We start from the raw sequence: 25,134 nt of genomic DNA, 5'->3' as shown, positions 1-25,134 counted from the left end.
TCCATCTGTAAACAAGGTTATATTATAAATTGCACATATTTTGTTGCATTTAGCCGTAACATCAGCTTCCCGGCCACTCTGTTCACAAGACGGAACAACTGCGACATCATCTATGTAACGTTCTCCCAGACTATACTCGGATGTCGTCAAAATAGCGAGTCAGAGACCACCAATTCAAAAAAAAAGTACATTGAACTTATTGGGAATGAGGTGAGTGTATACCATGGAATAAGGTAATGTTTGTCCGTTCCGAAGTGATTGGTCATGCAGTCATGTAAACAAATCCAAGAAGTGATTTTGTTTACAAAATTGAATTGTTTTACTGCATTTACAGTATGTTATTATACATTTTGATAAAATTTTGCTACATTTTATGTGTATTGATAAAAAGTAGGGATGGCAACGAATATTCGTTCATTACACGAATATTCGAATACTGTTTCACTGTTCGAATATTCGGAAAAAAATATAAGATCATGAAAAATAAATAAAAGCGAAATGAGGAATAAGTAACAAAATGAGACCAGTTACATATTTCTTATTCGTCTTATATGATTTTTCAGTGAAATAGATATGAGATGTGTTCAGAACACGTTTTGTAGGTGTTTAAAAAATATAGTGAGTAGCAAAATCAAGTTAAAGAAATGGTGAACGAGATGAGATGTTATCTGTTGTTCATTCATCTTTTACTTATTCGAGTTCTAATTATTCGACTTCTGCAAATTTTCTGGTGAAAGAAAGAATGATGTCATATGTTCGGAACACATTTTGTAGGTTAAAAAGTGGGTTAGGCTACTAAATCATGTTGAAAAAAATGGTGAAGGAGATGCATGAGACTTTATCTGGTGTTAATGTATCTGTTACTTATTCGCAGTTGAATAAGGAATAAGTAACAGAAAGTACCTAGTTACTTATTCCTTATTCGAAAAAAGGAATAAGGAATAAGTAACCAATTTTTCTCGTCATGAAAAATGGACATGTTCATATAGAAATTTAGCAGAGTAGGGTTAATAATTTTAAAAAAAGTCCCATTCTTTCTGTCATTCTTCCAGTAGCAAGAGTTGTCAACCCTCTTATCCTAAGTAGATCTAGTCTTAATAATTCAAGATATTTTGAGCGCCCACGCCGATAGATTGTTTTATTCTGACACCCTACTTGCTACTTGACAAGCCAGTGCAACAATTCTGTTGTAAAATAATGCCAACCTATAACCTAGCAGGTGTAATAGATATTTTAAATCATACATGAAAATTGCTGTCTCGAAAAGAATAGTGTTTGTTCTGTAAAATGTTTAGAATGGAACGAAATATGTTATTCACTCTGAGTATTTCTTCTACTTTTCAATGGAAATGATCAAGACAATTCTGCCTTTAAACCAAAATGCGACCGGTTAGTAACTATCTATCTATATCCTTTACAGGAACGTACAATCGTGCGTGTCAAGCCACAAAGATTGTTTAGAAAATAGTTAGAGAAAATCGACCGGGCCAAATAAAGGGGAAAGGAACATTCGTTAGTGTTTTAAAAGATAAAAACGGGGTGACTGAGAGCAACATGGCAAGGTTATCATGGTTATGGAGTGTTGCAAACAGCGGCATAGAACTGCTTAAGGGCTGGAGGGAAGGGAACTGTCAGATGGGAGATTAGGGAAAAGGAGTTATTTGTAACAGCTAGTGGTTGCATGCAGAGCATAGCATATAGTTTCAAATATTTCAAAGATAAATAACTTTTGATTTTGTGATTATATATAGGTCACATCAATGTGTTAATATTCAAAAGACCTTTCCATGGACGTAGAACACTAACTGGTTTGATGTTTGTCTGTGATTAGTTGCAACTAACAGTCTGGGAGGAAGTATTATAAATAAACTATGAATTTCACATCCGTTTCACTTAAAGGGTATAATTAGGCTATATAGACAGGTCTATGTGTTATCCCTTACCAAAATGAAAAGTTTGCTGCAAATTTGCCGCAACGTTGCGGTAAATTTGCCGCAAACAGTTTAGTTCACCAGAACAGAGTAATAAATGTTTGCAGGAGTTCGCCGGTAACGGCGACCTTTCGGCAAACGTTTCGGTGACTTTGCTGCAAACTCACCACAGACTTTACTGAATTAATATAACATCGCCAGAAACTTTATCACATGATTTTGTTCACCAAAACGTCACCAGAATCTTTTATCTATATTTTCTTTTCCAAAACATTCGCCATATGATATTTTAATTATCTGACCAGATGTGAAAGTTCGCCAGAGGATTGCCAGAACAGTATCACATGACTTGTTCTTTGATTTTATTGGCTGCATAGAGTTTGGCTCCATTTTCAAACTGCCAAACAGTAGTTGAACATCGATGTATTAACATGAATTATTTATGTTTCTTTACTAAACAAAAACTTCCTCAAAAAGATGGACAAATCACCGAAGTATACTGTGTTTAATTCCGTGGATAAATGTTGGGATGTAAGGTTAGTTTTCACATTATTACGCATGCAAAACCAGAATGATTTTTATACGGTTAGCCTTTGTTTATTTCAGACATGTGTCACCTAAATACCATTAGATACAATAGATTGCAATAAATAATTTAGTGAATCTGCAAATTTATTAAGACATTTGCACATGCACAGAGGAAATTTTTGCATATCAGTTAATCAGCTTTCACAACGGTTCCTTTGAAATATTTAAAGAGTTTCAAACCAATGTAAGCATAAAATATATTTACTAACGACATACTTTTATCATAATGATCTCGTGCATTTGTATTTTTTTCTTTATAATTATTTAGAAAAGATAAATCATTATTAGCAGATGATATTTTGCTAATTTAATAGACCTTTCTTACTTTTCTTGAAAATATATCCTTTGTTCTTCAAAAACAAAAGCGCCAAAAGTTTGCATAATTGTTTGCTGCAAAGTCGCCGCAAACTAATTTGCATAAATAGTTTGCCAAAAGCTCGCCAGAACATTGCCAGAAGTTCGCCAGAAAAGTTTTGGCGAATTTGCGGCAAACTTTTACCATGCAAATTAGGTTTGCCGCAAATTTGCAGCAAACTTCATTTTTGCATATTCATTTGCATAAATTGTTTGCGGCAAATTTGCCGCAAACTAATTTGCATGGTAAAAGTTTGCCAAATGAAAGTTTTCGGCAAATTCACCAAAACGTTTGCGCCAAATTTGCCGCAAAGTTCGCCAGAAGCCTGATATCTGATTTATACAATCATTTTAATACATTATTGAGTGACCATGTAAATAGCAATTTTAATGACATAGAAAACGAGCAAAATACAGACATTTATGATGAGGAATTAGATAGGGTGATATTAGAATCTGAGATCCGCGAAGCAGTTTTTAAACAAAATAATTTTAAAGCGTGCGGTCCCGACTGCATATCCGCAGAAATTATCAAGGCGTCGTATGATGTAATTTCACCATATTTACTATCACTATTTAACAGACTATTCACAAATTCCGAGTATCCTAAATGTTGGGGAGATGGGTTTATAGTACCTTTATTTAAAGGCGGTGATGAAACTGATGTAAAAAATTATCGCGGTATAACGCTGAACAATATATTTGCAAAAATATACTCTCAGATCCTTTTAAATAGGCTAACAAAATGGACAGTTAAATATGAGAAAATATCAAATAATCAGTTTGGTTTTCAAAAAGGAAAGAGTACTGTCGATTGCGTTTTTATATTTCACTCGGTAATCTCAAAATTATTGAATTCTGGTCATAAAGTCTATTCCCTTTCATCGATTATGAAAAATGTTTTGACAGGATAAATAGGTCATTTCTTTGGCAAAAATTAACAACAGAAAGAGTAAGCTCTAGAATGGTCAAAGCAATTAAATCTATGTATAATATTGTGCGTTCATGTATTAAATACAAAAATCAAATATCTGAACCTATTGTTTCAAATTTCGGCGTAAAACAGGGGGACCCTAGCTCTTCTTTGATGTTTATGATGTTCGTGAATGATATTGTTGATAATATAAACTCTGACTTAGATGGAATATTTTCATACGAAGACTTAATATTATTTCTCATCTTGTATGCAGACGACCAAGTGCTCTTTGCAACTTCACCAGAAACTTTACAATCGATGTTGCGTTGAAATATATTGTAATACATGGGGATTAAAGATCAATACTACGAAGACTAAGGTTATGATTTTTGAAAAAAGTACTAGACACACTCATTATGACTTTTCTTTATATAATACAAAATTAGAGATTGTAACGTCATTTAAATATTTGGGGGTATACTTCTTTAAAAATGGAAGTTGGCATAGAACACAAAAATGCATAGCAGAGCATGCGTCTAAGGCTATGCATAAATTGTTTACAATTTTTAATAGTTACGAATTTTCAATGAGCGAAAAATGTATATTGTTTGATTCATTAGTTGCTACTGTTCTTAACTACTGCTCTGAAATTTGGGGTATGAATGATGGGAAAGACATTGAAATTATTCACACCAAGTTTTGTCGTAAACTTTTGTGCGTTAATAAATCAACCAACTTGATTGGTCTGTATGGAGAACTAGGAAGAGTTCCCATGATAATATATAGAAAGATAAATATGGTACGCTACTGGTTTCGTTTACTGAATTCGAATGAAAACTCATTACAAAAAAGAATTTATCATATGCTGCGTAACGATGCGAATAATAATATTACATATAATAATTCAAACTGGGCGTTTCAAATAAAGATATTGTTAGAAAACCTGGGATTGTCGGATATATGGATAAGTCAAGATAGTAACAGTATTTCTTTTTCTACTATAAAACAGAGAATATTAGACAATTATTATCAAACTTGGTATGCTAGCATTAACAATTCTCAACGATTACTCTCTTACAGTAGATTTAAACATTCATTTAATCCTGAAAAGTACTTAAATATAATTGAAGATAAAAAGTTTCGAATTGCTCTTAGCAGATTTAGGTTATCGTCACATAATTTGGAAATAGAAAGAGGTAGATATAACAACACGGATCGAAATGATAGAAAATGTAAATTTTGTAATCTTAATTCTTTAGAAAATGAATATCACTTTCTTCTTGTATGTCCGTTATATATAGAATTACGAAGAAAATATTTAAAACCATATTATTGTAGATGGCCCACTCTAAATAAATTTGATAATTTGATGTCTACGGAAAATAGAAAGGAATTACTAAATCTCTCAAAATTTATTTATTTTGCGAATAAACTAAGACAAGATATTGAAAGTTAGTTTCATTTTAGAAGCAACACCATTTTTCCATCTAACATAGTTATTGTATGTTAGAATGTTCTGGATGTAATAATAATAATCTTACAAAGCTTCTCTCAGTATCTGTATTATTATATTAAATGTTAAATATGTCTCGCTACATGTCAACTCTGTTTAGGCCAGAAGCATTTATAAAAATGCTTAATTGCTGAATAAATGTTGTTGTTGTTGTTGTTGTTGTATTTTGGTAAGGGATGAGACAAAATCAAACATTGTAACTTCCATAATTAGATCAGCACATATTTTTGAAAATATTTTTTGTTTTTATGAACCAAGAAAAAATCACAGGGAGTATCGGACCAGCATGGACCAGGGCAGGGACGAAAAATATCACCTAGTGAGACACATATTTTACCTTCCAGTGATATATATGTACATGGCAGATATCATTTGAAAGGGGCTCATGTTTCATTAAATATTTTTCATTTTGGCTTGATTTTGGATGAAAACATGGATTTTTATATTTCTGATCATATTTTTTCCATGCCTGGCCCGGTACTCGTGCCTGTGGAAATAGTAAGGAATGGATTGGCTAAGATTTTTTCGCTAGTTACTTCCCCTTATGACTCTCCCTCTTAAAGATTTGGGTCAGAATTTATGACGAATTTTGACAAGAATTACTCAGCAAAGTCGTATTTTTACAATGAATATAAGTGATGGAAATGGCAGGTAATTAGTTGGTACTGTTGACATGTGTATCATGTCTTAGATATCCAAACTTGAGTGAATAAAACTTAAAGCGAGACACTTTATCTATAGTGTAATGTTTTCGGATAAAAACTAAAAGTAATTAACTAGGCATTTTTGGCAAATAATTCAAGCCGTTATATAATTGTCATAATAGTTACTATGTTAACATGACATAATTTAGTATTGCATGCCTAGTGCATATAATAGGATAAATGAGGCAGCATGATATCATTTTGGCTTAGTTGGATTTGTTTTAACTTGTAGTGATCCATGACACTCTTTGGGAGTGTCTAGAGTGGTGGAACCTATGCTCGCGGTATTGTGTACATATATTATCTTTTTAAGAAACAAGAAAGAATTATTATTTTGATTTGCCTATACAAAAACATAAGTTATCCTCCTATTATCGAAACATATTGTTGATGTGCGTCATCACGTGACTTAGTCGTCTCGTGAGCTATCGACACGGCATAAGTGAAAAGGTGAAAGTTTGCCCGGAAGGGTACCTATGCTGGTGGTATGTTATATCTATTAAACTATTAAACTAAGGGCGAAAAAAAATTCAGCAGGCTAAAAATGAACAAACAAGCATATGCGAATATAATATTTAGAACATTACTCATTTATTATGTGAAAAACAAAAGAAATGAGGATAAAATTTAGTACGTGCCTCTATGTGTATATTTCCCTTACAGAAATGGAGTCACTATATTAGAACAAAGCTTAAAAACGTATAATAATGTTATATAAAAACAGAATGTTCAGGTATTAATGATTCAAACAACGACCGTGAATAACTCACTAATGTTTCTGACACTTCTTTTGTGTGTAGGAAAATTACTCCTCCCTACATCTCAGAAAAAGCCATTTGGACTTTGTCAAAATACTAAGATCAACATCGATCTTTTCATGGTTCGACAGGCACTCGTAGTGTAGCCAGGCGTCACATTCATCACATCTTGCTCTTAAATGTATCTTACATCTGACTGTAATGCATGATTTCTAAAAAACTAACTTTAGTTGGGTTATTTTGACATATTTGTCTGTGATTTGTGCGACGGATACAGATTGCATAAAACCACATCTTTGACTTACAGTTTACAAAATTTTGCCTCTTTTTCCATCTTAGAAAATTTTGCTTTTGTATATAGGCTTTCAATAAAGAGTTTCAGTCAGTAAAGCATGCTGTCATTTAAAAAGAGCACCTGTTACGTATGACAGTCATACAATTACACAGAATGTATCAGACATTTTGTTAACCTTCTGAAATTAAATTATCTTATTTTTATTGCTACATGGGTCTTATAATGTGGTGACATTCCTGCTATGGAACTTTTGTCTTCTATTGACAATTTGAGCAGCACCATGAAAAAACCAACATAGTGCGTTTGCAACCAACATGGATCCAGACCAGCCTGGTCAGGATCCATGCTGTTCGCTAATGGTTTCTCAGAGCTCCAGATAAGCTGCGTATTTGCGCAATTAAAATTGCAGAAAACCCAGTTGAATTCATACAGTGTGCGTAATGAAACGCAAGTAAAATTCCTAATGCCCAATTCATAAAAAATAGCTTGCGTATCGCATTTTCCTTATTACTAGAACTGGTACAAGACTTTAACGCTAGATTTGACTGACTGGTTATACGTTACCGCAGAACAGGTAGCGTGGTTCCCGACTGTATTTCGAGAATCATTCTCTCATACCGGTCGTTTATGGAACGTAGAGAGTAAACACGGCCACCAGTCTACAGAACAGGTTGCAATTTATCGGAAAAATCACAGGACCATTCAGTCTGCTGATCGGTGTTATTTGGATACTTTGTAAACAATTTTACGTCGATAAAATGTAAAAGAGTTGAAGAATAAACATTGTTGCAGCACAAAATAATTAGCGGGATATTTTGCTGTTCAACAATGACAGTTATCTGTTTGTGACGATGTAGTGTCACCAATACTGGATGATATCTTTTGGGAGAATGCATATTGTGGTGACCACAACGTTCGGGATATTGTGGATGAACTGATCTCCGACTTCATTAAAAGTGAAAAAGAAAACAACAGTATGGAACATTCATTACAATTTTAAATACATTTTTGTATTAAACATTGAAGGGTGCCATTAAAGTACTTAGCTACTTAGTCAATCCTGTTCAGTGATATATACCATGTATATTGTAAGCAAAAAATACTCAATTGTTAGTGCGAGATTGATAAAATACCCAACTGGTTTTAGCAAATACCCAATTACTTCTGAAAAGGCTGGGTAATGATATTATTTTTACCCAATTCAAATTTCGAATACCCAATTCAGACAAAAAGTGATGGGTAAATACCCATTTGCACCAAAAGTTTATCTGGAGCTCTGGTTTCTCTAATTGCAATAGGCTTTGAAAGCGTACAGCATGGATCCTGACCAGACTGCGCGGATGCGCAGGCCGGTCTGGATCCATGCTGGTCGCAAACGCACTGTGTTGGTTTTCTCATGGTAGGGCTCATTTGTTTTAGTAAAATAATTAATAGGCTGAAATGACTTAAAGATATTAAACAGCTTTTTATGGAGGATATTTCTTATATTTTCACATTTATACAGTTACAATTAATAAATACAAAGTTATTACACACATTTGTTTCACATAAAGGAAGAAGGAATTCGTGGAATGAAAGGACGACAGTGGCAGAAAATGGACAGCGTGTTATGCATAAAGTACCCTTGTGTATGCAGAGCTATAGTTGGGACTGCGGACTAGCTTGTGCCTCCATGGTTCTACAGTAAGTTATAGTTTACAGGGGCCACTCATTTGAACAGCTGCTTTTATCCTAGCATTATATCTTTAAAATTACAGATGGGTCCGGTAGAGTAGCCTGAGAAGTCACTGATAATTTATGCTTTGTCAGAATAAATTGTACCTACTGGTTATACCTGTGCATGAAAGATCTCACTAAATTTGCACTTATTTTGTGTTTCCTGGCATTCTTGGAGTTCCTGATATCATCAACACTGGGGAAATCTGACAGAGTTTCTATGTTACAGCTAATTATTGATTTTGTATGAACAGCTTATTAACCTGTGATGCTATTTCCACATGCTTGAAATGAAAATGAGATGATACTGCCAGAAAATTTGCCAAGTTTTGTAGATCACTAGATATTTGTTAATAAATATATCTTATATTTTGAAAACTATTATTAAAGTACATTCAAGTTCATTCTAGCAGGTACAAAGAAACTTAAGTAACATGCTTTTATCATATTTGCTAGATACTATGGGAGAGAGTCACAAAAAGTCTATACGTCTGATCTTGAGGATTTACAGTGTGGTGAAAGGTAAGGTAACAATCATACCAGGGCTTTTTTTCCCTATAAATCTACCTCCAGTAAAAGGAGGTAATCCTAAAACAAAAAAGTATGTTTTTTCCTAATTCTGAATTTAAAATTCCCAAATGAGTGTTACCTTTTAGGATTGTTGCTGTTTTAAGATAGTTTTGCTAATTTTTATGTATATTTTGGATATAAAAACAACAGTTATACTGTTGAGCAATTACTGAAATGCAGTCCATTAATATTTTACACAAAAATATCTTTACATAGATTTTAATAATTTGCAAATTTTCCCAATAAAAACAATATTGGAGACAATTTTCCCAATCCCTCGGGTATTGGTGGCATTCCCAAAACTTGGACCAAAAGGATGGAAAGAAAGGCCTGCATGCTCAGCAGAGACATGCCAGTCTTTCAGGCTGTTCAAGTTATTTTGCTGTACCCATAATACCTCCAGATGTAAAGTACATGGGGGCTACACCTGAGTCAAGCTTATACATCTGTTAGACAGTAAGTTCGTCAGTCTTTACTAGAGTCATATTGCTGAAACTGTTTTTTAGATTTTTAGCTCATCTTAGGGCGAATTGCTCAGGATGGGCTATTGTGATCATTCACCATCTGTTGTACATTGTCTGTCCATCATCTGTCAGTCATCTGTCCATCCATATTTTTCTTAAAAGACATCTCCTCTGATACCATTTGGTGAAAGTCAATGAAACTTGGCCTGGATGTTCCTTGGATGGTCCCCTACCAAATTTGTTTGGAGAATTTTTTGTCATGCAGAACTCCGTTGAAATAACTACACATAATTTTTTTACCTTCATACATGAACTACTCTCTGGATGCAAGGTCAAGGTCACACTTGGAGCTCAAAGGACAAGTAGCATAATTTTGTGTCAGCCCTGTATCTGTTTCAGTATTTGGAGTGATACTCATTAAACTAGCATCAGTGGTGTGAGTCAGGTGGTGTCTAGGTTCCCTTACCATAAGCAGTGACTTTTTAGCTCACCTGAGCACAAAGTGCTCAGGGTGAGGTATTGTGATCGCTCACCGTCCAGCGTCCGTCCGTCCATCCGTCGTCCGTCCACACTTTCCTTTAAACAACATCTCCTCCTAAACCAACAGGCCAATTTTGATGAAACTTCACAGAGATGTTCCTTGGATGGTCTTCTTTAAAAATTGTTCAAAGAATTGAATTCTATGCAGAACTCTGGTTGCCATGGCAACCGAAAGGAAAAACTTTATAAATCTTCTTCTCAAAAACCAGAAGCCCTAGAGCTTAGATATTTGGTGTGAAGCATTGCCTAGTGGACCTCTACCAAATTTGTTAAAATCATGACCCCGGGGTCAAAATTGACCCCGCCCCAGGGGTCACTTGATTTTACATTGGAAAATCTTAAAAAATCTTCTTCTCAGAAACCAGAAGCCTAGAGCTTAGTTATTTGACATGTAGCATTGCCTAGTGGACCTCTAGTAAAGTTGTTCAAATCATGACCCGGGATAAAAATTGACCCCGCCCCAGGGGTCACTTGATTTTACATAGATTTCTATAGGAAAATCTTCAAAAAAAAATAAAAAAATAAACCAGAAGGCCTAGAGCTTAGATATTTGACATGTAGCATTGCCTAGTGGACCTCTACAAAATTTGTTCAAATCATGACCCCCGGGGTCAAATTGACCCCGTCCCATGGGGTTACTTGATTTTACATAGAAAAATCTTCAAAATTTTCTAAAAATAAACCAGAAGGCCTAGAGCTTAGATATTTGACATGTAGCATTGCCTAGTGGACCTCTACAAAATTTGTTCAAATCATGACCCCTGGGGTCAAAATTGACCCCCGCCCCAGGGGTCACTTGATTTTATATAGGAAAATCTTAGATATTTGATATGTAGCATTGCCTATTACACTTCTACAAAATTTGTTCAAATCATGACCCCCGGGATCAAACTGACCCCGTCCCATGGGGTTACTTGATTGTACATAGAAAAATCTTCAAAATTTTCTAAAAATAAACCAGAAGGCCTAGAGCTTAGATATTTGACATGTAGCATTGCCTAGTGGACCTCTACAAAATTTGTTCAAATCTTGACCCCCAGGGTCAAATTGACCCAGCCCCATGGGGTTACTTGATTGTACATAGGGAAATCTTCATAAATTTGCTAAAAATAAACCAGAAGGCCTAGATCTTAAAGCTTTAGCTAAGAAATTTGTTCAAGCAAGCAACTCTACTCAGGTGAGCGATATAGGGCCATCATACCCTCTTGTTTCATATGTTTTCATATTTGTCAAGTCTGATTTAATTTCATTTTATTTATTACAGTATTTGGACAATAGACCTTGCTTCCCTGATGAACAAGTATGGTATAAAGCACAGTCTCTGCACTATTACACTGGGAGTTGATAAAAACTACTCTAAACAGGTAAATATACTACCCTTAACTTTACTATGGCCCTAGAATGCACTCGCTTCCTTCCTATATACATTTTAATAGGGAAAATCTGCTGAAATTTGTCCGGAACATTGATACTGCAGATTTGCTGATTTTCGTATCTCTTATCAGTCTCTTTTACTCTTATTCAGTGAACAAGGGACTTGTTCATGTCATTAAGAATTCACTGTTAAGGTGTTTATGCTATTAGAAGTTTCACATACCGGTATGTCTGTGATTGAAAATATAAGTGTCACAAAAATGTTCTAATCTGCAGTAAATGACGTATTAAGTGTTTGTAGCTTTGAACTGCAGTATTAGGTTATTTTATAAACTAGTACATCTGTACAGTTTCAGTCTTCCGAATTTGGAAGCATTATTATTTAAGATGCTTTTGGGTTTTTTAGTCTAGCGTAAAATGAAAGTGTTTCTGTTATGGAAGATGGTTTTGATCTTTTTTAGGGATGTATGTTGTATGGAAGAGAAAAATCTCGAGACAGTTTTCTCACAATAAAATAAAATTCATAGTTAAAAATATAGATTTATTTCTTATGTTTACATAGGTTGGCAGTTTAATCTGAACTATGTGTGTTGTTAGGCTTTTTTCATTTTCATGTCATTTTCCGCGTTTTAGCTCAGCTGTTTGATATTTTCCATGTAGTGGAGCTTTTATTGCCACCCATTCATGGGCAAAAGTTTTATATGTGAGCAGGTTTCCCTCAAAATACTTAGACAATTGCTTTCAAACTTCATACATGTCTTTATCATCATGAGATAACCTCATTGAACAAGTTACACAACTCATAACTCTTTGTAAAAGTTATGCCTCTTGGTGATTTTGAAATTGTTCGTAAGCAGGTTACCGGTACTCAAAAACTACAGGGCCAAATGCTGGAAAACTTTATACATGTCTTCCACATCATGAGATTATTTCACAGAGCAAGTGACATAACTCAGTCTTTTATTTTGTTAAAATTTTGCTCCTTTTAAGAAAGGAATTTCGTGACAGTTTTGCATGTAAGCATGTTTCTCAGAAACTACTTGACCAAATGTTTTCATATTCTCCACGCTTCTTGAGCATCATGAAATGACTTCACACGGCAAGTTTAATAACTCTGGCTTATGGTTGGGCAAAATTATGCGCCCTTTTCAACTAAAGAATTTATTGTCCTGTTTAGCGCCATACTGTGCTGGTGCGCCCTAAAACCCAAATAAATAAATAAATAAATAAATAAATTTTGCTAAAGCTTATTTTGTAAGCTAGTATTAGGTGGAAAGCTTCAAACAGTCAAATTATATCATTAGACAGTACTTGATGTTTTCTAATGTTGTTCAGTTTTACCACGGACACCGTAAGATAATTAAAGTTTGTCACATGTTTTCATGACTTCCCCTTATTTTAGTCATATAAAACATAACGCAGTTAGATTTTATTAAATAAAACAACTTCTATCCAAGTGAGTAAAAAAAGTATGATTACATAGGGATATATGAGCCGCGCCATGAGAAAACCAACATAGTGGGTGTGCGACCAGCATGAATCCAGACCAGCCTGCGCATCCGCGCAGTCTGGTCAGGCTCCATGCTGTTCGCTAACAGTTTCTCCAATTCCAATAGGCTTTAAAAGCGAACAGCATGGAGCCTGACCAGACTGCGCGGATGCGCAGGCTGGTCTGGATCCATGCTGGTCGCACACCCACTATGTTGGTTTTCTCATGGCGCGGCTCATATATTTCTTGCAAAGAAACCTGAATATCTCTTTAATGTAGCTTTGTAAAATGTTTCAGGCATTTTATAGTAGGAAGTTCAGTGTAGATGAGGAGAGAGTTTCTAAGCTATTTGAGGAGAGTGGTTCAAATGGCATTGAAGTTCAGCAGAGGTGAGAATTTTGAGAAATCTAAGTTCATTATAAATGCGCTCTGAAAGAATTTAGTCTTTTTAGCTCATATGAACCGAAGGTGCAGGTTGATTTATTGTGAGCATGCTGTGTCCGCCATCTGGAATTCACTGTTTTACTTCTCATTGTTTATTAAGAAAATAGTCTTTAAGATGGCATTTTGGTCAAGAGTTCAGGTCAGGCTCATGTTTACTGTCGTGTTTTTGATCACATTTGTGGCTGCTGGGATAATACTAAAAAATGAAAATAAGGTTTTTTCCAATCCTCAAAGACTATAGCTGTTTAGTTTCTTTCAGAAACTTATTTTCAAAAGCAGCCATTTTTATTTTTAGCTCACCTGTCACATAGTGACAAGGTGAGCTTTTGTGATCACCCGTCGTCCATCGTCAGTCCGTCCGTGCATGCATGCGTGTCCGCGAAATGATGGTTAAGTGACTTCATAACGGTACTTTCTCTTTGATGTCATTCATTCCGTTCTGTTTATGTGACCTTTTTCTTTTTATGTGACTGATAGAACGATAGAGAGAACAATGGGGGTGTCACATAAATACTGTTTCGTTATGACGTCGTCCATCCGTCAAGGATTTCTTGTCTGCATGATAGTGGTTTCATGTATGCTTTTATTTTAACCAAACTTGCACACAACTTGTATCATCATAAGATCTCGGTTCCTTTCTTGAACTGGCCAGATCCCATTATGGGTTCCAGAGTTATGGCCCCAGAAAGGGCCAGAATTAGCTATTTTGAGCTTGTCTGCACATCAGCAGCTTTATTTATGATTTTATTTTAACCAAACTTGCACACAACTTGTATCACTATAAGATCTTGGTTCCTGTTTTGAACTGGCGAGATTCCATAATCCATTATGGGTTCCAGAGTTATGGCCCCTGAAAGGGCCAGAATTAGCTATTTTGACCTTGTCTGCACAATAGCAGCTTCATTTATGATTTGAATTTAATTAAACTTGCACAAAACTTGTGTCGCCATAAGATCTCAGTTCCTTTGTTGAACCGGCCAGATCCCTTAATGGGTTCCAGAGTTATGGCCCCTGAAAGGGCCAAAATTAGCTATTTTGACCTTGACTGCACAATAGCAGTTTCATTATGTCTCCCACCACTGTGTGGTGTGGGAGACATATTGATTTACTCCAGTCTGTGTGTGTGTCTGTCACAAAGCTTGTCCCCACACTAAGTCGAACATTTCTCATCCGATTTTCACCAGTTTTGAACAAAATGTGTTTACCCATAAGACCTCGGCCAAGTTCGATAACTAGCCAAATCGGTCCAGGCGTCTCGGAGTTATGGCCCTTGAATTACCAAAAATCATTCTTTTTACTCTTGTCCGCACTCTAATTCGAATATTTGTCATCCAATCTTCACTAAACTTAAACAAAACATGTTTGACCATGAGCCCTCGGCCAAGTTCGATAACTAGCCAAATCAGTCCAGGCATTTTAGAGATACGGCTCTTGAATTATAGAAAAATTGGCCTTTTTACTCATGTGCGCACTCTTAATCGAACATTTCTCATCCGATCTTCACCAAACTTGAACAAAATGTGTTTGACCATGAGACCTCGGCCACGTTCGATAACTAGCCAAGTCGGTCCAGGCATTTTGGAGTTACGGCCCTTGAATTTTTGAAAAATCGGCCTTTTTACTCTTGTCCTTACTCTAAGTCGGACATTTCTCATCCGATCTTCACCAAACTTGAACAAAATGTGTTTGACCATGAGATCTCGGCCAAGTTCGATAACTAGCCAAATCGGTCGAGGCATTTTAGAGTTACGGCTCTTGAATTACCGAAAAAATCCGTCTGTTTACTCTTGCCCGCTCTCTAAGTCGAACATTTCTCATCCGATCTTCATCAAACTTGAACAAAATGTGTTTGGCCATAAGACCTTACCCAAGTTCGATAACTAGCCAAATCCGCTCAGGCACTTTTCATTTATGGCCCTTGAATTACTGATTGGATCCACTCATCCAGACCATCTAATTGGATCCACTCGTCTAAAACATCTAGAGAAACTAACATGCGCTTTTCTCAAAAGCATCTCTAGTTTATGATTTGATTTTAACCAAACTTGCACACAACTTGTATCACCACAAGATCTTGGTTCCTTTCTGGAACTGGCCAGATTCCTTTATGGGTTCCAGAGTTATGGCCCCTTAAAGGTCCAAAATTGGCTATTTTGGCTTTTGCAGCCATATAGAGACTTCATTTATGGTTTTATTTGATACAAACTTCCAAAATATCTTCAACAACAATAAATCTTGGATTCCATGACAAATCAGATCCAATCGTAGGTTCCAGAGTTATTTTATATCTGATTACCTCCCCTGATTGTAATCAAAATGGATTTATATCAGTAAGTACTTATAGGACTTATTTGAAATTTCATTATTGTCATTAGTTGGACTGAGCCAATCAAGGTAGATAACTATGGACTGATTTTATGTCAAGTTACCTCCCTTTATTTCAAATTGAAATGAGTATATCTCCGTAACTAATGAAGATACTGATCTGAATTTTCATTTATGTCAGCAGATTTATTTGGCAGATCCTTCTTTTGTTCTCTTACAATAATTTTCTTTTTAATTACTTCCCTTTTATGTTACTATAAATAGCTTATTTTTTGTAACTTTTTTAGCTCACCTGTCACATAGTGACAAGGTGTGCTTTTGTGATCGCGCAGCGTCCGTCGTCCGTGCGTCCGTCCGTCAGTCGGTCCATAAACTTTTGCTTGTGACCACTCTAGAGGTCACATTTTTCATGAGGTCTTTATGAAAATTGGTCAGAATGTTCATCTTGATGATATCTAGGTCAAGTTTGAAACTGGGTCAAGTGTGGTCAAAAACTAGGTCAGTAGGTCTAAAAATAGAAAAACCTTGTGACCTCTCTAGAGGCCATATTTTTCAAAGATCTTCATGAAAATTGGTCAGAATGTTCAACTTGATGATATCTAGGTCAAGTTCGAAACTGGGTCACGTGCCATCAAAAACTAGGTCAGTAGGTCAAATAATAGAAAAACCTTGTGACCTCTCTAGAGGCCATATTTTTCATGGTATCTGTATGAAAGTTGATCTGGATGTTTACCTTGATGATATCTAGGTCAAGTTTGAAACTGGGTCACGTGCGATCAAAAACTAGGTCAGTAGGTCTATAAATAGAAAAACCTTGTGACCTCTCTAGAAGCCATACTTTTGAATGGATCTTCATGAAAATTGGTCAGAATGTTCACCTTGATGATATCTAGGTCAGGTTCGAAACTGGGACACGTGCGGTCAATAACTAGGTCAGTAGGTCAAATAATAAAAAAACTTGTGACCTCTCTAGAGGCTGTATTTTTCATGGGATCTGTATGAAAGTTGGTCTGAATGTTCATCTTGATGATATCTAGGTCAAGTTCGAAACTGGGTCAACTGTGGTTAAAATCTAGGTCAGTAGGTCTAAAAATAGAAAAACCTTGTGACCTCTCTAGAGGCCATACTTTCAAATGGATCTTCATGAAAATTGGTCAGAATGTCCATCTGGATGATATCTAGGTCAGGTTTGAAACTGGGACACGTGCGGTCAATAACTAGGTCAGTAGGTCAAATAATAAAAAAACCTTGTGACCTCTCTAGAGGCCATATTTTTCATGGGATCTGTATGAAAATTGGTCTGAATGTTTATCTTGATGATATCTAGGTCAAGTTTGAAACTGGGTCAACTGCGGTCAAAAACTAGGTCAGTAGGTCTAAAAATAGAAAATCCTTGTGACCTCTCTAGAGGCCATACTTTCAAATGGATCTTCATGAAAATTGGTCAGAATGTTCACCTTGATGATATCTAGGTCAAGTTCGAAACTGGGTCACGTGCGGTCAATAACTAGGTCAGTAGGTCAAATAATAAAAAAACCTTGTGACCTCTCTAGAGGCCATATTTTTTAATGGATCTTCATGAAAATTGGTCAGAATTTTTATCTTGATGATATCTAGGTCAGGTTCAAAACTTGGTAACATGAGCTCAAAAACTAGGTCACTAGGTCAAATAATAGAAAAAACAGCATCATACTCAGTTCATAACTGGGTCATGTGGGAACAGGTGAGCGATTCAGGACCATCATGGTCCTCTTGTTATTGTTGGCCATAGGGAAAAACCGAGACCACTTTTCTGTGATACAACATGGATGGTATCTCCAATTTTTAGGTGTATTTTGACATTTTAAGAATATTTTTTTCTTTTTGGTTAAATTTCTTTCCTTTGTTGTTCCTGTCCTTTGGACTTAGATATTTTTTCTGAAGGCCTTATTGTCCTCAAGTGCAGTGATAACAGGTGAGCGATATAGGGCCATCATGGCCCTCTTGTTTAAATTCTGTTGTTTTTTGCTTAATTTTAACTTTATGTTTTCTTAATATTAGACATTTCTAACGTAAACGTAAATCGGAAACGGATTACTGAATCCGTAAATGTTATTTGCAAATAATGGTCTAAGGGAGATACTATTGCATTACTATTGGATGAAATTGTCTCCCATAGACCACAAATTAGCCTAAAATTTTACTGATTCAGTATTCCGTTTCGTAATTACGTTTACGTTAGAAAGGTCTATTTTCCATTGTAATTAACAATAATTGGCCATTTTAACACAAAATATAAGTTCTTTTCTTATACTATATATTGTGGAATATGGGTAAGTGTTGATAAGCCTATTCAGAATCTAGATACTACTTTTATACGCCCGAAGGGACGTATTATGTTATACCCCCGGTGTGCGTCTGTCCATCCATCCGTTAGCAATTTTGTGTCCGCTCTGTAACTCTTGAACTGCTTGAAGGATTTCAAAGAAACTTGGCACAAATGTTCACCACACTGAGACGACATGCAGAGCGCATGTTTTGGATGACTCGCTTCAAGGTCAAGGTCACACTTAGGGGTCAAGGTCGTATATGACTTAGCTTTGCGTATATTGCTCTGCATTGCAGTGCTCTTGGTTTTATTTGGCAGATCCCTTTTTTGTTCACTTACAATAAAATTTTTTGAATTACTTCCGTTTTACTTTACAGTAAATAGCTTATTTTGAGACTTTTTTATTATTGGCCATAGGGAAAAACCGAGACCACTTTTCTGTGGTACAAGATGGATGGTACCTCCAATTTTTAGGTGTATTTTGACATACCTGTACCTGGTAAGGATTTTTTTGTGGGCTTAGAATTTTTTTTTTTAATTTCTTCCCTTTGTTGTTCCTGTCCTTTGGGCTTCAACAGTTAATTAAGTTCTTACTTAAGTAATTTTGCTCCCATCCTCTGATGTAACCCTTCGGGTGTATATTGCCCCACTTGGAGGCGCTCTTGTTTCAATTTAGTGATTACAAGAAGAGTCTATAACCAGTTTTGAGATTATATCTTTGTATAGCTATGATGTAACTTTATTTTTCAGGTCAGTAAGCAGAGATGAGATCATAGCTCATATTGAGATGGGAAATCTCTGTATAGCTCTTGTGGACTGGAATGAGTTGGAGTGTATCTGGTGTGACAGGCTAAGATGCCAGGTATGTTTTGACCTACACAGCATGTCACTAGAATACTGTAATATGAGATAGTTTCATGTGAACAAGATGTGCCAAATTTAGAGAAAGATTTGAGCCGCGCAATGAGAAAACCAACATAGTGCCTTTGCGTCCGCACAGTCTGGTCAGGATCCATGCTGTTCGCTAACGGTTTCTGAAATTGCAATAGGCTTTGAAAGGGAACAGCATGGATCCTGACCAGACTCGGCAGATGTGCAGGCTAGTCAGGATCCATATTGGTTTTTTCATGGCGTGGCTCATTTAATCTTCTCATATGGCTTTGGCTAGGTTTGCTTTTCGCAAAATAATGAAAAATGCTGAATTAGCAAAAAGATTAGTCCTACATAAATATTACGGATTTTCCATACAAAGCTGTTCTTTTTATGCCCCTGGCATCTACTGATGTGGGAGGCATATAGTGATTGTCCTGTCTGTCCGTTCGTTCGTCCGTCCATACGAGGTTAACCAAATGGGACCATTTCGTCTAGCATCAATACCCCTTACTAGAATGACTTGATACTAATGCAGATGTAACCTGTGACCATTCCTCATCTTCAGACATCACCTGACCTCAGTTTGACCTTGACCTCATTTTGGACTTAGGTTGCTTTATATGGGCCATCTCTAAGTTAACCAAATGGGACCGTTTCGTCTAGCATCAATACCGCTTACAAGAATGAATTGATACTAATACAGATGTAACCTGTGACCATTCCTCGTCTTCAAACATCACCTGACCTCAGTTTGACCTTGACCTTGACCTCGTTTTGGACTTAGGTTGCCTTGTATCGACAAGGATGTCACCGGGGCATCAAGCATTTATTGAACGCAGCTCCTTGTTTTTTGTATAAAATCTTAATAGCATATTTATATATTTGTATGAAAAGTGAAAGCAGTATTTGAATTTAAAGGGATTCTTCTCCAGATATTAATATGGCTGCAAACCATGTAAGCACAATATGATAATTGTCACAATACTTTATTAAGTGGTAACAAGAATTCTCTGTAAGGTGATGCTCTGTTAAGACAGATTTGTTCAAATTATTCAGTGTCATATTAATATAAGATTATAACAACATTTCAGACCAGCTGCTTTTCCTGTCTGACCAGTAAATGTTGTGGAAGTTACCAAGGTAGGTAATTCAGGATACTTTTACTTTGGACGATAGTGCAAACTGTGGTAGCTAAAATTCACAGCACACATAGTGGGTGTGCGACCAGCATGGATCCAGACCAGCCTGCGCATCCGCGCAGTCTGGTCAGGTTCCATGCTGTTCGCTTTTAAAGCCTATTGGAATCGGAGAAACTGTTAGCGAACAGAATGGATCCTGACCAGACTGCGCAGATGCGCAGGCTGGTCTGGATCCACGCTGGTCGCACACCCACTATGTTGGTTTTCCCATGGCATGGCTCATATATGACACACTGGATTTAAAACTGAATGTGTATCTTTGGATTTCGTTAGATTCCTTACATGTTTTAACTTTGTGTTTGTAGCTTAAATGTATGATTTAGACCGTATAAACCATTGCGATTAATGAATTATTTCAAATACTGGAGACAATATCCACTATTTGCATGTGTTTCACTAATTCGTCTGATAAAACCTTATCACCTGTTAAGCAACTCATAGCTGGCTCATTACAGTTGAATTGTCTATCATATTCTATAAATATTTATTGATGAAGTGATCGATTTACTGAGTTCTGCTAAATTACCCGCATTTTAAAACAATTGAACAGCTTTTTGTAACATGAAAGTGAATGCACAAAAAGATGTGCACTGGCAACTCCCGGATACGCCATGAGTGGAAGCTTCAAAAACTTTCTAGTCAGAAATTGATGGCCAGATTTTGAAATATGTCATGCAAATGATCCCTACATAACTCTGCTGTGTGTTCATATTCTAATTCATAAAAACTATGACCACCAGGAAGTGTGTTCACTTTTTCCAATATCTGTATTGTAGAAACTTAAAATTGTCCTGTTAGAGATGGCTGGCTTGATTTGAAAATAGTTTCACACAAAAGTTTCTTAGGTGACCCTCTGCTAGTATTGTTCAGTTTGTAAAAAAGAAACAGGGGCACAAGAGAGCATGGTCACTTTTCCCTTGTATGTATATAGTGGAAACGTTGAGGTCTAATCCAAACTTGAAGGCCAGGTTTTGAAATACTTCATGCTAATAATCCTTAGATGACTCATTCATATTAGGCGTAAAAAAAAAATTGTTTGTTTCCGGTATCCCAACCTACCCTAAATTTTTGGCCCGACCCTAAATGTTTTTATGGCCTTGGAGAATATTTTTTTCAACTTTTTAACAAAAAGATGCAAAACTGCACTTTTTATGCTTTAAACATGGCCAGTGATGTTAGAAATCAACTTACTGATGCTCTAAAGGCATAACCCCCTTATTTGTAATCATTTTTTGACAAAAAAATAATTTCTGAAAAGTGTCCCTTGATAAAAAAAATTTCCAAAAAAAAAAAAGTTTTCCGACCTACCTACCCTAATTTTTTTTAGCATGTTACCGGAAACAAAGAAATTTTTTTTTAGGCCTTATTGTGATTAGTCAAAAAAGATGTTTGTCAGAACTGCACATAGGAAAACCTTATAACAACACCTCCTCCCTTGGTCTGTTATTAAAATAATTTCAAAGAAATGATCCTTGACTAAATTTTACCAACTTTGTCAATTTTTTCTGATTTGTCAAGAAATGAGGCAAGTTTTTTGACAAATGCAAAATAGATTGAATACTGTTTGGAGGCCACCCGAACATAAAACCTTGTGTGAAATTATTTTAAAATTGAGCCATAAGTTTCAGTTTAGAATATTTTTAAAGTTTATATTTGGAAGAGTGTCCAAAACAAAAGAGATGTTTTTTTTTTACCTTACTACCTTTTATGTGCCCCTCCAAGTAATGATTTACAGGGGCATTTACTGCCCTATTCCTTATAAAATCTAGTGTGTCAATTTGCCTTTTCATAATCAGGTGGAATTAGTCCAGCCTTTCACAGGGCCACCCATGATGTGTAGATATATGTAAGGGAAGAAAGTTTTAAAGGGTCATTCTTGAAGTCGTAACCCTTCAGTCTTTGTTTCAGTGTACCAGGTATTCAGTATTTTAAAAGAAATATTTGTTTTGTTAACAGGTATCAAGTTAATTTCTCATGTAAATCATAGGTAATCGCTTCAGAATTTCTGGCCTTTTTTACTCCAGGTCACTATGTGGTTGTTTGTGGTTTTGACAAGAAGAAGAAAAGGATATTTTACAAGAATCCATCATATGATGAAGGTAGTTATCAAGACTTTATAAATATTTTTTCATTAAAAAGTTTTTCATTAAAAAGTTTCCTTTAAAATAATTGTAAGCTTTATACTATTTGTTGAGGACTAGAATACTGAAAACTCATTTTTAGCTCACCTGTCACAAAGTGACAAGGTGAGCTTTTGTGATCGCGCGGTGTCCGTCGTCCGTGCGTGCGTCCGTGCGTCCCTAAACTTTTGCTTGTGACCACTCTAGAGGTCACATTTTTCATTGGACCTTTATGAAAGTTGGTCAGAATGTTCATCTTGATGATATCTAGGTCAGGTTCGAAACTGGGTCACGTGCCTTCAAAAACTAGGTCAGTAGGTCTAAAAATAGAAAAACCTTGTGACCTCTCTAGAGGCCATATATTTCACAAGATCTTCATGAAAATTGGTCAGAATGTTCACCTTGATGATATCTAGATCAAGTTCGAAACTGGGTCACGTGCCGTCAAAAACTAGGTCAGTAGGTCTAAAAATAGAAAAACCTTGTGACCTCTCTAGAGGCCATATATTTCACAAGGTCTTCATGAAAATTGGTCAGAACGCTCAACTTGATGATATCTAGGTCAGATTTGAAACTGGGTCACGTGCCATCAAAAACTAGGTCAGTAGGTCAAATAATAGAAAAACCTTGTGACCTCTCTAAAGGCCATATTTTTCATGGGATCTGTATGAAAGTTGGTCTGAATGTTCATCTTGATGATATCCAGGTCAACTTCGAAACTGGGTCACGTGCGGTCAAAAACTAGGTCAGTAGGTCTAAAAATAGAAAAACCTTGTGACCTCTCTAAAGGCCATATATTTCACAAGATCTTCATGAAAATTGGTCAGAACGTTCACATTGATGATATCTAGGTCAAGATTGAAACTGGGTCACGTGCCGTCAAAAACTAGGTCAGTAGGTCAAATAATAGAAAAACCTTGTGACCTCTCTAAAGGCCATATTTTTCATGGGATCTGTATTAAAGTTGGTCTGAATGTTCATCTTGATGATATCTAGGTCAAGTTCGAAACTGGGTCACGTGCGGTCAAAAACTAGATCAGTAGGTCTAAAAATAGAAAAACCTTGTGACCTCTCTATAGGCCATATATTTCATGAGATCTTCATGAAAATTGGTCAGAATGTTCACATTAATGATATCTAGGTCAGGTTCGAAAGTGGGTCACGTGTCTTCAAAAACTAGGTCAGTAGGTCAAATAATAGAAAAACCTTGTGACCTCTCTAGAGGCCATATTTTTTATGGGATCTGTATGAAAGTTGGTCTGAATGTTCATCTTGGTGATATCTAGGTCAAGTTCGAAAGTGGATCACGTGCCATCAAAAACTAGGTCAATAGGTCAAATAATAGAAAAAACCTTGTGACCTCTCTAAAGGCCATATTTTTCATGGGATCTGTATGAAAATTGGTCTGAATGTTCATCTTGATTATATCTAAGTCAAGTTCGAAACAGGGTCATGTGCGGACAAAAACTAGGTCAGCAGGTCTAAAAATAGAAAAACCTTGTGACCTCTCTAGAGGCCATACTTGTGAATGGATTTCCATTAAAATTGGTCAGAATGTTCACCTTGATGATATCTAGGTCAAGTTTGAAACTGGGTCACGTGCCTCAAAAAACTAGGTCATTAAGTCAAATAATCAAAAAACCTTGTGACCTCTCTAGAGGCCATACTTTTCATGGGATCTGTATGAAAGTTGGTCTGAATGTTCATCTTGATGATATCTAAGTCAAGTTTGAAACTGGGTCAACTGCGGTCAAAAACTAGGTCAGTAAGTCTAAAATTATTAAAATCTTTTGACCTCTCTAGAGGCCATATTTTTCAATGGATCTTCATGAAAATTGATCTGAATGTTCACCTTGATGATATCTAGGTCAGTTTCGAAACTGGGTCACATGCGGTCAAAAACTAGGCCAGTAGGTATAAAAATAGAAAAACCTTGTGACCTCTCTAGAGGCCATATTTTTCATGAGATCTTCATGAAAATTAGTGAGAATGTTCACCTTGATGATATCTAGGTAAGTTCAAAACAGGGTCAAGTACCTTTGAAAACTAGGTCAATAGGTCAAATAATAGAAAAACCTTGTGACCTCTGTAGAGACCATATTTTTCAATGGATCTTTATGAAAATTGGTCAGAATTTTTATCTTGATAATATCTAGGTCAAGTTCAAAACTGGGTCACATGAGCTCAAAAACTAGGTCACTATGTCAAATAATGACGTCATACTCAAAACTGGGTCATGTGGGAAGAGGTGAGCGATTCAGGACCATCATGGTCCTCTTGTTTTTCTTGGGCATGAAAGTTTGTGGCTTCTGTGAAAACGACATGAACTTGATGAAGATAACAATAGATGGAAAATACACATTGTTGGGATTTAATTTTGTGTACTACCGTAATCGGCCGATTATAGGTCGCACTCGTGTATAGGACGCTGTGAAAAAATATCAACAGAATTCTGGAAAAATGCTTCTACCCACTTATTACTTATCCAAATTTATGTTTGTCCCAAATTTGCTATAGTTTCTGAAACGAACCCGCCGGTTTTTGCTAAATCAATGTCGATGTTTTTAGCTCACCTGTCACATAGTGACAAGGTGAGCTTTTGTGATCACGCAGCGTCCGTCATCCGTCGTCCGTCCGTGCGTGCGTCCGTGCG

At 36.1% G+C, this 25,134-nt stretch overlaps 1 protein-coding gene across 2 annotated transcripts in view; it reads left to right on the top strand.

Moving 5' to 3' along the window:
- The first annotated feature begins 5,702 nt into the window (after nt 1-5,702).
- The window catches only part of LOC123534766 (protein GUCD1-like), a 31,669-nt gene continuing 12,237 nt past the window's right edge, over nt 5,703-25,134 (top strand). Inside the window, exons 1-8 of one of the 2 annotated variants that reach the window (XM_045317178.2) lie at nt 5,703-5,953; nt 8,613-8,742; nt 9,232-9,297; nt 11,614-11,713; nt 13,510-13,601; nt 19,040-19,151; nt 20,254-20,302; nt 22,386-22,460. In XM_045317178.2, coding sequence (XP_045173113.1) covers nt 5,941-5,953; nt 8,613-8,742; nt 9,232-9,297; nt 11,614-11,713; nt 13,510-13,601; nt 19,040-19,151; nt 20,254-20,302; nt 22,386-22,460 — 637 coding nt within the window. In that variant the 5' untranslated portion in view covers nt 5,703-5,940. Of the gene's footprint in view, nt 5,954-6,071; nt 6,492-8,612; nt 8,743-9,231; nt 9,298-11,613; nt 11,714-13,509; nt 13,602-19,039; nt 19,152-20,253; nt 20,303-22,385; nt 22,461-25,134 lie in introns of those variants that run through there. The other variant, XM_053519026.1, reaches the window with a different exon arrangement.

The sequence above is a fragment of the Mercenaria mercenaria genome, chromosome 12 (genome assembly GCF_021730395.1).
Source record: "Mercenaria mercenaria strain notata chromosome 12, MADL_Memer_1, whole genome shotgun sequence".
NCBI classification, from domain to species: Eukaryota; Metazoa; Mollusca; class Bivalvia; order Venerida; family Veneridae; genus Mercenaria; species Mercenaria mercenaria.
This window is presented reverse-complemented; position numbering and strand designations above follow the sequence as displayed.